The sequence below is a fragment of the Betta splendens genome, chromosome 12 (genome assembly GCF_900634795.4).
Source record: "Betta splendens chromosome 12, fBetSpl5.4, whole genome shotgun sequence".
NCBI lineage: Eukaryota > Metazoa > Chordata > Actinopteri > Anabantiformes > Osphronemidae > Betta > Betta splendens.
In genome coordinates this window covers 13,217,020-13,230,823 of record NC_040892.2, presented here as the reverse complement: position 1 = coordinate 13,230,823, position 13,804 = coordinate 13,217,020, and the positions used below count along the sequence as shown (strand labels likewise).

The window sequence follows — 13,804 nt, the reverse complement described above, 5'->3', positions numbered from 1 at the left end:
CACAACTTCATAAGCAGACATGAGTGCGTTGACTGCATGCTTTAGGCACTTCACAAGAAGTGAAGTGAAGTGGGGTGAAGTGGGGATCGAGAAGAGAACGATGACAACAACAAGCAGCAACAGAACACAGACAGGATAGTTGAAAATCCACACAATTACAAAATCATTTTATTAAATTATTTTATGTTATTATTTTTTTAAGTTATGCTGCTGTACATAATCTGGCCGTGATTCTGCCCAACTGAGGCTTTGCTCTCCTGCCAATTCTTATTGTTGAGGCTTAGTGAGGTGTACTGTATAGTACTGTAGCATGTTGCTGGTAGAGGAATTGGTTTGTCAGCACTGTACAAAGGGGAAGTTATTAATGTTTATTCATGTTTTGAAGTTCTGGCTACAGTCATCCAGTGGAACTTAGTACATGCATAACGACGTTACAGCTTAGCATTCAAGCCTTTGAGATCTAGCCCTCCAACATTAATGCTGTGTTGCTGACTGACTGGCTTCTATGTGCGGGTATTTGTGTGAGCACCACAGCTCGTTTCTTCTGTGGTTGGAGGGAGGGTGTCATGACACTTTAGCAGTAGCTCTCAAACACAACGCCAGGAAGTGAACGGCGCTGAAGCAAGGCTCTGCAAGGCTAAGTCCACTGATGACACATACACAGGCAGAGGCGATAAGCAGCTAACACAGCTCTCCATGGGTGAGTTTAATGTCAAAAGTAGCACAGTGGGTTCATGTTGTGTACTAAAAGCTTGCTTTGCTTTTGAAAGAACTTGTGTGTGAGGCAAAACAAGTGTATTAAGAAAACCTTTGGGGTTTGATTGCTCTTAAAGCTTAGACGGAAAATTGCATGTGAACATAAAAATAGCTTCATCACTTAGAAAAGATTTGAAGACACACCCTGGGCAATGACTTAATCCTGCTGTCGTTAAAATAGTTGTGTGTGACACAAGAAACAGTGAAGGCTAACTTTATCCTACACTGATGTAGTAGTGTCAAATCCGGATAATGCAGATGAGTTGCTGAGTCTTGTAGCTTCTTGTCTTGTTCTGTGTCTTGACTTGAATTCAAGAACGTATACAGTATATTTAGGTGATAGTTTACCTCAGATTGAAGCCAAACCAGTTACAGCTGATGACATCGTGGGTGGGTACATCAGTTTTTCTCTCTTTCATATTTATAATGAACGGTTTTCAGTCAGAAAGGTATGAATCTATTTCCTTTTGAACACAGATTTAAGTCTTTGAAACCAGATCTGAAAATTAAATGGATTTAACAAGGGTTGAACTCTGTCATGACAAATGAGTTTATGGTCAGTGTTTTGAGTCCACGTTGTGTCTTAGTTGTGCTGTAGATCGCTGGTGTTGGGACTTTTAACAATGTTCAGACAAACGTAAAACCAATTCAAAGCTAACCCTATGTTGATTTTGAGCAACTGATACTGTAAATATGTACAGAACTCAGATGGTAAAATAACAATATGTATAACCGTATACCTATAACATATAGCAGCCCCACTGGTGGCGATCATACAATATGCATTGGATCTATGACCATGCTATATAAATGAACCATTTACTTTATAACAAGGGCATTGTAATTTAATTTTGTGATCTGTTACTTAAATAATGCTACAGTTGAGCAACTCCATTATGTTGACTGTAATACAGTACCACAGTACAATATCCAGTCCTGTCTGGTCCTTAGCGATCAGAATCTGAGGCTTCAGCATGAGCTCCAATCTACATCCACCGGTGAATAAATTATTTCTCATGTCTGTTCAATGAGTTCAGAACAAAATTTAAAGTTGGAAAAACTGTTAGATGGTCATTGAGGCGACCACTGAAGCAAATCCTTGAATTAAACCAGCTGCTCCCTCCATTTGACTAATCAACACAATATGTAGAATGTGAAGGAAAACTAGTGGCACAGAGAAGAATAGAGCTTTACACAGGAACCATTAACTGGGTGAATGCTGAAGTCCAGTTCTTCACATTTTGTCATGAAACTTTTTTAGTCCTTAAACTTAAGCTTGAATACAGTGTTTCTGAGGAGATCGACTGTAGACTGTGAAACGGACACAACTATGATGAAGTCATCTTTATTAACCTTGATGCTGATGTGAAGCCATTGTTAACTGATTGCTGCTTCATTATTCAATTTCTGTCAAGTTTCCGACAGTAGAGCCACCATGATCCTATAAAGGAGAACGTTACAGAGGGAAGTTGTAGGAAATCTCAAACAGGAAAAGTTACCTCTCAAGTCATATTTGTAAAGGGGATTATTCGAGTGTGTGTATGTGCGTGCATGTGCCGACCTATTGTCCCGGTCATGGAAAGTCCCCAGACCTATTTCTCCGGTCTCCTCTGTCCAGGCGTGTGAGCAGACAGTGTGTGTGACCGTGTGGGTTGCGTCTAGCAGCAAATCACCTTCTGCTTCACAGGAAGCAGGAAGGAACACGCTGCAGCGGGTCGACCAATCAAAAGCAAGCAGGCCCCTTCAGGAAGTGACTGCCAGAGGTTCAGAGGTTCAGACTACCAACAGACTTCCTAACCGAGACACTCATTTTTATCGTCTGCATCTTCACTGAAATAATTTTTTAATTTTCCATATTTATTCCCTTTTCCTTTTGGTCTTTTTTCTCGTTTTTTGGTCCAGCATTCTGGATTCTGTCTTTAACTTAAAGATCGACGGGTCGATCCATTCTGTCCTGGGACCAGCCGAGCATATATCAGTTCGTCTTCACTTCACTTGGTCTGAAAGTATGCAGGTAGACTATTCCACTGTGCAGCTTTCATGTCTGCTCCGTCCGTGAAGAAGAAGTCGTTTGGAGGCAACTCCAAGCAGAGCGTCAGGATGTGTATTCGGGAACAAAGGGATCTGATGTAAGTTTGCACTTGATTCTCCAACATGAGCCTGACACACCTTGTGTTGATGGTTTTTCTCTTTGTGCTCACGCTGTTTTATTTACTACTAGACAAGTTGTCTGAAAGTTTTCTTGACCTGCTCTGGTTTGGTGGCTAGTTCCTATGAGATGTTCCTGTTTATAGATGTTTGAGGATCTGTTGAGTTTCAATCTTTACCAGGTTTCATTCAGCTGTTTATGTGGGTTCCGTAAATAGAGCTTCTTAAACACATGCACCTCATTTTGTTTTGTGTGTTGACTGCAGCTTGAACATCTTGACATCTAGTCTTACATATTCATTTACACCTTTACCTATTCTGCATTGGTTCCCAATGTGTTGGGAACGCTTCAGTTTACTGAATAATCAGGAAGTGAAATGTTTCCATCTTCTTCCAGCAGATTTCCATTGACACAACTTTTGCTGATCATGAATCTTTGTATCAACACAGCGACACATAGTACAGCTCCAGCACAACTTTAAAGGAGTAACTGTAACTGTCAAATAGGCAAGAAAAACACAAAGTAACTACTACAACAATGCTAAACGAAAACTGGAGACTGAACTTTTTTACATCATACAGATGATTTTACACACACTAGGTTGTCCAGTGTCAATTGATGGCAAGTACAGTTCATTTAAAGTAACAACAGTAACTAAGCGTTACTTAGACATTCTAAATTAAAGGATGTCAAGTATTAAAGGGAAAGTGTTCTGTGGAATAAAATCCACTTTATTTGACAGTGTAGCTGCTCAGTTGTTTAGGATGGTCAAACACAAACTACAGTGCTCAACATAAAAGAGACAAATTTAATAAGAGAAGTGCTCCATAAAATAGGTATTTGCAAAATCAAGACTTGGTGCAAAAAAACTATAGTATTTGTTAATTTTTTATTCCAAGCCCAACCTCATGAAGGCATGAAAGAAACAAATAAATGTTTTGTTCCAGTGGAAATACGACTGTATAACCGTGCTCCATTCGTCAGCCTGTTGTCTGCTGTTACCGCGGTAATTCCTCAGCGGCTCTGTGGTGTTAGCAGAGAAGAGAAAAGGCAACATTTACAGGAAACGTGTGCTCATTTTGTGACTCTGCGTCGTGCAGAGGAAGGGGGGTTTGCACACAGTCAGGGCAGAAATCTCAACACGCTTCTCCTAGATTCACCCCAACTGTTGTTACCGCTGTGGCTTTCGCTTATATACAGTGTGACCCAGTGTGTGTCTGCTCGTCTGGCAGGAACCCTGCAGCTCTGTAACACTGCGACACTTCCTGTGGACTGGAATGGCCTTATTAGGATACAGGAAGTGCTGATGCTTAGGTGAAGCCACAGGTGCAGAAAGAGGACCTGGTTTTACTATTTCAGCTTCTATGAATCCACACCTGCAGATGTTGTGCACAAAGTCATGGTCACATCACTTGATACCAGTCATCCAATCATTATTACTGTTAAAAGTAATTTTAAATAATGCTTCTTACGAAATTTAATATACACCAGAATATATAGTACAGTATATATAGAATAATAGTGAATTATTTACTTGACAGTAAAGATAAACTTTGTAAAGAGAAATCCAGAGGGAGGCCTTTGTGAGAAGACTCCGTCTCCTCAGGTTTGGTGATTGTATTGATGACCACAAAGAACGTTACAGCTGTTTAACAAAAAATATGATCCTTTACAATATGTCATTTCTGTTAATCGTTTCTCTGGGCAAATAAAAGGAGGAAGAGGAAGTCCTCACAGGTACATGCAGCTAAAGATTGGTTTTAGTTTGTGTACTGTATTAGCTGTTCTCTCTTTAGACTAGTTCCTGTGAATACGTGCAGCTGAGCAGCGGTTGGTCACTGGGGGGAGGTGGGGGCAGGAAGCCCAGCACAGTCACTGCTTCCTGGGCGCGTTGGACAGTTCTTTGCAGCAGCGCAGCTCAGAGGTTTACCTGTGACCTTTAAACAGGCCCCAGGTTCTAGGCAGGGCCATAAGAGCGGCGCGTCTCTCAGGACACGCAAAGAACATTGGTTAGCCACACTCGGTGTTGTAGCAGACATCTGGCTGTCAGCTGTTGGCCACAGATGACTCATCACTGTTTTAAAATGATACATAGAAATGTAAAGAAGTGCGTGTGAAAGCTTAACCATTGCGTTTTACTCCAGAATCCAGATGTGAGACAGATGTGTTGATTGATCACTGACTCATGGGTTCAAGCATTTCAGAAATAAATCCATCAATGCTTGTCTGGAAGTTGAGTCATCATTGTGTTGCGGTACAACATAATGTTTACATAAATAAAACATCACATTAATGCGTGTGACAAACCGGGGAGTGGAGGAGGATGGATGAATGTGTGTGATCTGTCAAGGGCGTGGCCCATCTGTCATCCCTCATCAATGGGCGGATGTTTTATACAGTATGACCATAAATGTACTTTAGACACCAACAGTCAGGATGTGGAAGTGTTTATTATTATCTGTCATTTTAGTGTTTTCACATCCATGTGGAGGTCAAACCTTTTTTTGTGACTAAGGCCTCTCAGAACAAGTATGAAGTGTTTGCTAACAGTTGTGGCTCACAGACCTGAGATAGAGGCTCAGACTCGAATATTATGACATTTTACACTTGTGTCATCAAGAACTGTGTCTGAAGCAAGACTTCACTGATGAGCTAAGGATCAAAGCTGTATTCCCCTGTCTATGTCATGGTGGCAATGATGACATTTACCAGGAAAACGGCTCTGAATGTGATCTGTTTGGGGTTTTCCGTCCAACAGCTCAAGCACTTTCACTTTCTGTTTTCTTACTCTGCTGTCTTCTGTTTCTTCCTGTAAGTCCGGTGCAGCGGTTCTTGCTTGGATCTCATCATTGGCTGAATATGTTTTAGCCCAGTTGCTGCATTGGATTCTTTGTGGATACTAAACAATGACAAATAATGATGAATAAGTCAGAGCTGTAGACAGTATCAAGCTGAACATTTGTCCTGCCTGTTGCTGTGTGTTGATTATATTAAAGCATTGCTCAGTACTGCAAGTTAAATCTTTTTAATTTCACATTTATTTTTTTTGAGTGAAAGATGAAAGAAGCTGAAATGTCGAGTGAAACAGAGACTGACTTCAAATGACGCAGCTGAGAAAGTAGCAGCATTGTTGGTGTGTAAATGATTCCTTCTGTGTCTGTTCTGGATCCAGATGGTCGCGTCCTCTACAAAACCTGAAAAAGCAAAGTTACGTCATGTGTTTTAGTTGTATGTGTGTGACGACTGCAGGAAATCTGTCGTATTGACGAACACGACAGAAATCGGTAAAGGAGCAGTCTCACTCAGACACGGATGAGCTTTAGGGAGCAGTTTATCTGCATCTGCTTTTTCTGCTCTGCTTCTACACTTTCAGCTGTGTTTTAGATGTAAATTGTTAAATTGAGCATTAAAGCATTCACCGTTTACTTTCCTTAGAAATGCCTTTTCTAGTTTGGCCTCTGCTTACTGTAGCTGACAAAAGCAAAGACAGACCATTCAGACCGGGCACAGGCCAAATTAGTTTTTAAGGGAGTATTTCTGTCACTGATGTTTAGGAGAGAGTTCAACACACTTTAAATAAAAGCTGGCCTGACATGGCCTACAGTACAAAGGATCAGAGGTCTAAACAGTTAGCCTGTTTTTAGAACTGTGATTCAAAGTTCTTTTCTGGACTTTTACTGTTTTGTGAAAACAAAGAGTGTAACCCAAACCTAAAGTCCGGCCTAAACTCTTAAAATCTCCTTGAGCACAAAGTCGCACAAAATGTCCTCTGTGACCATTTTGACCACATTCCATTTAGGCAAACATAAAAAGACTTCTACACACACTGAAGCTTCTCTGGGACCAGTAGATGCTACAGATAAGCTAGAAGTTCCACGGGAGGACATTTGGGATGTTTACACACACACACACACACACACACACACACACACACACACACACACACACACACACACACACACACACACACACACACACACACACACCTATTACATAAAACCATGAACTCCAGCTGAATCATCTTAGCTTATCTGTTTCCTGTCTGAACTGATTGCGTGTTTGTTTGTATGTATTCCGTTGACATCTGCGAACACACAAGTGCACAAGCTCACTTTGAGTGTTTATGGGCGAGGGAGAGTGAGACAGATAGAAATCAACAGAGGCAGAGAGAAAGCCAGAGGCCCGGGACGTTCAGTCTGCTCAGCCGTGCTGGGCGTTCAACTTTGAATGGATCTGGTGCCGACGTTGGCGTCCACGGTGCTGGGCTCCACACTGAGCCTGCTGAGGGGAAGCAGCAGCAGCAGCAACCAGCTCAGCAGGAGGTACAGTAGGCAGAACCTCAAGAACGGCCAGAGAAGGAGATCGACTCTTACATGTGCTGTAGTTGTGAGAAAAAAACAGCGTTACTTTATCTGTGGCAGTGAATGTATCGTTAGTACAGTACATTTCAGGGGTCACATGTCTTGTGATGAATTAGATCAGTTGTTGTTTGAATTGATGTGAGCAAAGTTGTAGTTAGTGAATGAGGGAATTTACTTCCATGTTCTTTTTGGTCTTTGCCGTCTCTTTTCCGATTATTTTGCAACTATAAAATGTGTTGTTGTGTTGTTCTCCCCCTCCTAATCACCACCAGTATATTCACATCCCCGTGCTCTCCTCCAGAACCATGTCGTCCACCGAGGCGTGCTGGCCGGTGCCGATGCGAGCCATCGGAGCTCAGAACCTCCTCACCATGCCGGGGGGAGTTTCCTCTTCAGGTTACCTCCACAAGAAAGGAGGCAGCCAGTTCAGCCTCATGAAATGTGAGTCCGCATGAAACGTGTTGGCATAATGTACAGCAGCGTCAGGTTCAATCGGATCGATGTGTCAGCTGCTGCTTTTCTTTCAGGGCCACTGAGGTACATCATCATTCACAAGGGATGTGTGTACTACTTTAAGAGCAGTACGTCTCCTTCACCGCAGGGGGCCTTCTCTCTCAGTGGCTACAACAGGTCAGTGGATGAGAGGTCTAAACTGTAACTCGTGCCAAACACATGTCGGCCTCTTACGCTTGTCCTCCTTCACAGAGTGATGAGAGCTGCAGAGGAGACGACGTCCAGTAATGTCTTCCCTTTTAAGATCGTTCACTTCAGCAAGAAGCACAGGACGTGGTTCTTCTCTGCAGCCAGTGAGAAGGAGAGAAAGGTGAGAATGGCTCAACACTCGCATGTATAGGTTGATTTCATTTGGGTTTGGATTACAGAAAATACATGAATCCCACGGTGTAACTTGTAACTTCTTTCTGTTGTGTTACAGAAGTGGATGCGCTACCTGCGGAGGGAGATTGATCACTATAACGGCAGAAAAGAGTCGCACATTCCCAGGTGAATTCAAATACCACAAAAATTAGGCGCGTAGAGACGGTCACTGTGCATACGTTTTAAATCCACCAAGCGTTGCACACACTTCTCCTTCCTCAGACACAGAGCTGCTCTATCTGCTGATCTGTGTGATGTGAAAGAGGAAACTCGTTATTGTAGTTCGAAACAGTCTGATCCACTTTTAACTGTTCTTTCCTGCAAACTAATAACTAATGTTTTTTAAAACATTTAATTTGTTAGCTTAGACATTTTTTCTGTTGTAAATCAAAACAATATTAACCCTCCTCAGTTTTGAATCAACCAGCAATGTTGCCTGTTTAGTCCATAAAAACCTTTACAGCATCTGTTGGTCGTTGGGTTCGTTCATTTAGGGATTGAACAACCTTTTTAAAAATACTTTTTTCCAGCCAATGAAACCCAGTTGACTTCCGTGTTTTTCATCTTATCCCAACATTTTCTCTGTTTCCACAGTGACTCAGATTCAGATACTGACAGCTTCTACGGCACCATTGAGAGGCCCATGGACATTAAACACCCCTTGGACAACACAGAGGACGGTGGGTGGTCCACCTTATCAAAGCAAGCACAAACGGCATATTTCATGTCTAATTACAGCACCTTTTTAATTCTGTGGGTAGATTATATTGAGGAGGAGGATGAGGAGGAGGAAGAGCCAGACTACGAGAAGCCAGATGATGACAGTTCTCCAACTTCTACAGGTGAGATTCTCATATACACGATACATGATGTTTATTTACTTTTACTTTAAAATATACAGCGAGCGTAACATCTCCCTTTCTTTCAGGTCGACCCATGGGCCCTCCCCCCTCCTACCCTCCTCCCCCGGTGCCTCCAGTGTGCCTGCTCCGCCACGACACCAATACAGCTTTAAACAAGGGCCTGCCTCCTCCCATCCCACCACAACACAGAGTCTCTAGTAGCTCACTCCCGAAACCCCCCCTCAGTGTTTCCCCTTCCTCCACACTAAACTCCAGCAAAGGCCCGCCTCCACCCCTTCCCTTCGCCCCTCACCTCTCCAAACCCTCGGCCCCTCCGCTTCCTCCCCCCTCCGGCCATAAGAAAGCTTTTCAGGGCAGGGCGGCGTCCATGGGGGCAGCAGGGAATGACAAGAGAGACTGTCTTCTGCCGACCATGTCTGTCCAGTCCCCGGCCACTCTGCCCATATGTGAGCAGCTAGAGAGGAGGTTGGCCCTGGATGCCACCGTCCACTGCTCCCTCAAGGCTGGAGGGAGCCAGTCGCTGAGCAGCAGCCACCGTGTGGAGCTGAGCAACCACTGCACCAGGCCGAACATACCTACTCCCAGTTCTACAAACAGACCTGCCAATTCAAACTGTCTGCTCCCCAGTCAGCCAACGCTGCCTGGACACGCCCCTCACTCTCCTGTTCTCAGACCCGGAGCACACAATAAACCCGGGATACCCAAACCCTTTCCTGGGAACAAACCCCCAGTGCCCAGAGTCAAACCCAAACCACCTGCAACCCCATTCCAGTAAGTTGGAGTACTGTACATGTGTCAGTCTTACATTTTAGACTTTCCTTTACTTTTATTAGCTCTAACTACTAAAATGCCATTTAAAAATCTGATAAAGTTGAAGGAAAGCATCCTCGTAGGAAAGTAGGCTGCCTCACTGAGACATGTTTTCCCACCAGAAGAGCATCACCAGATGGCCAGAGCTTCAGAGACATAATCGTCTCCGAGTCCAAGAGGAAACCGGAGTCAGTGAAAACCGGCGAAGCTGAGGATTCTGATGAAGATTACGAAAATGTAAGAGAAACTAGACTGACATTAGCCTTTACCAAGTCTGTCATTGGCAAATAAGCTAAACATAACGCCCACTCATTGTAGGCGATCCAATCGAAACTAGCAGCTACTGTAAAATACTGAGCTTAAGTTATTCTCTCCACAGGTGCTGCTTCCAGACTCTGTGTTCATCAACACGACTGAAACCAGCTTTGTTGAAAAGTAAGTAGTAAGTCTGTCAATTTGTGTGTCCTCACCTGTTCCATTGTAAACCCGTAACCAGTGGTGATGTTTGAACCTGTAGGTTGTTCAAAGACAACGGTTTTCCCCCGGAGGACGGACTGTACGGCATCAGAAACTCTGGGACCAAAACCTCCAAGGTAAAACCTTAAGCCGCTCAAAAAGTGATTTCATGATTTAGTTTGCTATTAGAGAAAAGGGTAAAATTCCAGCAAACTAAAGAACATGTGTTGATACACGTCATCCAGGTGCTGGTCGTGTGGGACGTCAGCATAGACAAAGCCAGAAACTACCGGCTGTTTGAAGAGGTAAGAAGCATCTGCTGCTGAATACATGAAGGAAAATACTCAGTGATTGTGTCATTAAAGCATCTTCTGTCTGGACAGAATGACTGCCTTTTTCTGGACAGTGAAGTGACCTTCCCCTCTCTGTCGGTGCTGATTGAACACTACCACAGCCATCCTCTTCCTCACCACGGATCGCTCTGCCTGCAGAAGCCCTACACAAAGACAATGATTATGTGAGAGGCAGCATCACACAGAACAGTAAAGCAGAGGATCGGGGGAGTTAAATGTCCTCAGGAGGGAGAGAAGTGGGGACAGAACGGAGGCGGATCGCTCCACTCACCCAAAGCAAATCATGCTGATTCAGCATCAACAGCAAAGACTGTAACATGCCAGGTATTGTGTGCAGAACTTATGATATTAATAAATAAATTAACATTATTTAACTCCCAAACTAAAAGCAACCCATACATACAGGATCTTCTATGTAACATCACTTGCTATAAATATACACAAAGTATTAAAGACACACTTTAGCCATGATCACAAACCAGATGATTGTCTTAATCATCTGTTTTCACAGCTTCACTGTGTTTAGGAGACGTGTGCGGTGATGGATGTGATGTAAAGCGTCAGCATGGGGGACGTTGTATTAGGGTTCACTGCCACAGCAGCTTTGAAGTAGGATAAGTTATTATTGTCATCAGCCTTATCAACACTATTTGATGGTTGATGCCAAGCGCTTTGTGAAAGCTAAACGGCATATTCATACTGCTGGACATGAGTAATCCAGCCCAGGCTGTTGTGTCACAAACTTAGGTCTGTTTTATGCTTGTGGTCCTAAAACTGACCTTTGGGTAAATTACTGTCAGTGCTGACACGTGTACAGACCCTCTTCATCATGTGCCACATGATTCTAGATTCAGATTCTAGACAGATCTGGTTCCAGGGCTCAGTAACACATGCGCCATCAAAGCTGTACATGGAAGCAGCAGGAGCAGCATATTTCTGTATTTTACTGACATACAGCCTTCTGTCTACAAATGTTTGCTGTACCTGTGTTATATTGCTGATGAAGAGCCCTCCGTTCCTGTGCTGCTACAGCTGCACATTTTACCTGTAATAACACAGTTATACAGCTGCACAGTTCATCTGTAATAACATAGTTATACAGCTGCACAGTTCACCTGTAATAACTGTATGGATGCAGCACACACTTGTGTGTTTAAAAACATCTGATTCTAATTTTAAACTCAAAATGATGAATTGCTTTTTGTGTCAATTTGTTCAGTAAAGCACTGATTTTAGTCTGTAAATCATTCTATATTTATATGTAAATTATGTATGTACTGTAAAAAATTTAGATATTTAAATATATTGTTTTCTACAGAAATGTGCTAAGAATATCAAAAGATATAAAGTTCAAGATCCAGAGGTTCTGTCATCTTTTTGTTTTTCTTCTGTGTTTCAACTTTGTATAAAAAGTCAAACGTTTTTCTGAAGTCTGAGATGCAGACACATACAGTACATTTTTTTCTTATGTAAAATATCTGACTCGTCAAAAAGAAGCTAGGGTTTGGAAAACAAATGGAGTTGAAAACGTATTGCGATAAAATAGGTGATTTTGGTTTTTGACCTGAGCATGTGAGGAAGTTGTCCAAGGAGGAAACTGAATGGACAAAACATTTGTGTATCTGTGGGTCAGGATCTGCTTGAAGAAAACTGCTGCTGCTATGTCCTGACCTTTTATTGTGCTTTGGAGATATTAACAGTATGCTGAGTCAGTCTTGCCCATGGGATTTTATTATATTAGTCATAATTGTAAAACTTTCATACAGTACTGAGAAAAACATAAATAATCATAATAATATCCATAATAACAACAGTTACCTAGTATGCTTTCTACTTTGAAGATGACTACCTCCAATGATATGGCGCCCTCTGGTGACCAGAGAAGTTACACTGCGTTTTTTTGACGTTGACGTAACGGAAGCCAAATTATATAAAATGCAAGTTCAAATAATTTTCAAATAAATAATCTCAGCGCAATACATAACTAGTAGTAGTGGAGTAGACTTAAGTGGACACTTCCACATTAATTTAATTTTATCAGCCCTGAAGATCAAAAACAGTTAAAGAGCAGCAAGTAACACAGAATTACGCAGGTGCTGCACAACAGAAGTGCTGGAAGTCTACTGATAAAACATTACTGATGTTTTAAAGGTAACTGGGGTGACAAAAAACATCATGCAAAAGGAATTACAAATATAAATAATAATCCTAGTAGGTTGGAGCGTGACAGCTTCTCAATGACACCACGTGGTGGCGCTATAATCAAACCAAAATCCTTCAGAGCAGCGCAGCCTTCCAACTGAGACCTGACACAATCAAGGTTTATCAGTCAGTGACATTCCTGCATCTCAGGAGATGTACAGTATGGTGTGGGACTAGCGTGTTGTGGAACCAAGCTTATTTAAACTCCAACTTACAGTTGTGAGATGCCCCAACAGTATTAAGACTCTATGGTCAAAAACAACATGACAACATGTCATTTTGACATGTTGCTGTCTGCGGTAATGAACAATTATGATCCAATGAGAGCAGAGTAATCATATTTAAATCATTTCTTTGATTTACTAACTCTTACATTGGAAACATAAAAAAACCCATCAGGGTAATGTAGCCTGACTTGTTTAAGGTTAGATTATTGACTTAATCACTGCACAACCAGAAGAGCAGACAAGCCTTTTAGTCTTTTAGCTTCAGAAACCCAGCTTAAACAATTACCTGCTTTCATCCAGGGGTGAGAGTCCCAGCACATTCCTCCTGAGACGACGATGCAGTTGTTTGATCTAAGGAAAGGATGGAATCTACTGACAGACTGATCAGTCTTTATCTGTTGGATTTAAACATGCAGAATCATGTTTGCTTATGACGACACATGAATATTTACTTCAGCAGTCACTGTTTCGCGTGTGTCAGAGACGGTTCTGCAGATCAACAAATATAGCTGACACCACAGTTGTTAAACTTGTGAATGAAAAAACATGACGTTGGTCTTTTAAAGACTTAGAAAAAGGATCCAGAGAGTTTCACAAGTCAGAATTTCATAACCCTCCAGATATACTTCCTTATTTAAGTTAAAAACATGGTTTTATATAAGTAGCAGTCGTTTCCTTGGACGATGATAGGTCCTCATATTAGCTTGCTGAATAAGCCATTGTCTACTATGATGTATTAGTGTTCTCTGAT

The 13,804-nt window shown here is 42.1% G+C and overlaps 1 protein-coding gene and 1 long non-coding RNA gene across 12 annotated transcripts; one reads left to right on the top strand and one right to left on the bottom strand.

Annotated features, from left to right (window-relative positions):
* Nucleotides 1-453: 453 nt before the first annotated feature.
* sh3bp2 (SH3-domain binding protein 2) lies at nucleotides 454-11,616 on the top strand. 5 transcript variants are annotated; one of them, XM_055513540.1, is made up of 13 exons: nucleotides 455-700; nucleotides 2,659-2,885; nucleotides 7,568-7,707; nucleotides 7,794-7,896; nucleotides 7,972-8,089; nucleotides 8,201-8,268; nucleotides 8,737-8,984; nucleotides 9,071-9,776; nucleotides 9,938-10,052; nucleotides 10,195-10,250; nucleotides 10,333-10,408; nucleotides 10,517-10,576; nucleotides 10,655-11,616. In XM_055513540.1, exons 2-13 carry the CDS (start codon nucleotides 2,797-2,799, stop codon nucleotides 10,790-10,792), a joined length of 1,917 nt encoding a protein of 638 aa, XP_055369515.1. In that variant the 5' UTR covers nucleotides 455-700; nucleotides 2,659-2,796; the 3' UTR covers nucleotides 10,793-11,616. The 5 variants fall into 5 exon arrangements, with proteins under 5 accessions (XP_055369518.1, XP_055369515.1, XP_055369516.1 ...); XM_029168438.3 differs by lacking the exon at nucleotides 455-700 and having other exon boundaries at nucleotides 1,907-2,885; nucleotides 8,737-8,822; nucleotides 8,904-8,984; XM_055513543.1 differs by lacking the exon at nucleotides 2,659-2,885 and having other exon boundaries at nucleotides 454-700.
* Nucleotides 5,337-11,882, bottom strand: LOC114866569 (uncharacterized). 7 transcript variants are annotated; one of them, XR_008696334.1, is made up of 5 exons: nucleotides 11,740-11,882; nucleotides 11,609-11,704; nucleotides 10,286-10,767; nucleotides 8,146-8,389; nucleotides 5,337-8,063 (listed from the first exon to the last, which is right to left on the bottom strand). It is a non-coding gene; the product is annotated as an uncharacterized LOC114866569 (long non-coding RNA). The 7 variants fall into 7 exon arrangements; XR_008696335.1 differs by having other exon boundaries at nucleotides 8,216-8,389; XR_008696337.1 differs by having other exon boundaries at nucleotides 5,337-7,283; nucleotides 7,954-8,389; nucleotides 11,740-11,881.
* Between the last annotated feature and the right edge of the window lie 1,922 nt (nucleotides 11,883-13,804).

Excerpts from the sequence above, each read along its gene's own strand:
- sh3bp2 (XM_055513540.1), top strand. The coding sequence starts at position 2,797 with ATGTCTGCTCCGTCCGTGAAGAAGAAGTCGTTTGGAGGCAACTCCAAG. Across the intron at positions 9,777-9,937 it reads CCACCTGCAACCCCATTCCA|AAGAGCATCACCAGATGGCC; the intron begins GTAAGTTGGAGT and ends TTTTCCCACCAG. Across the intron at positions 10,251-10,332 it reads GAAACCAGCTTTGTTGAAAA|GTTGTTCAAAGACAACGGTT; the intron begins GTAAGTAGTAAG and ends TTGAACCTGTAG.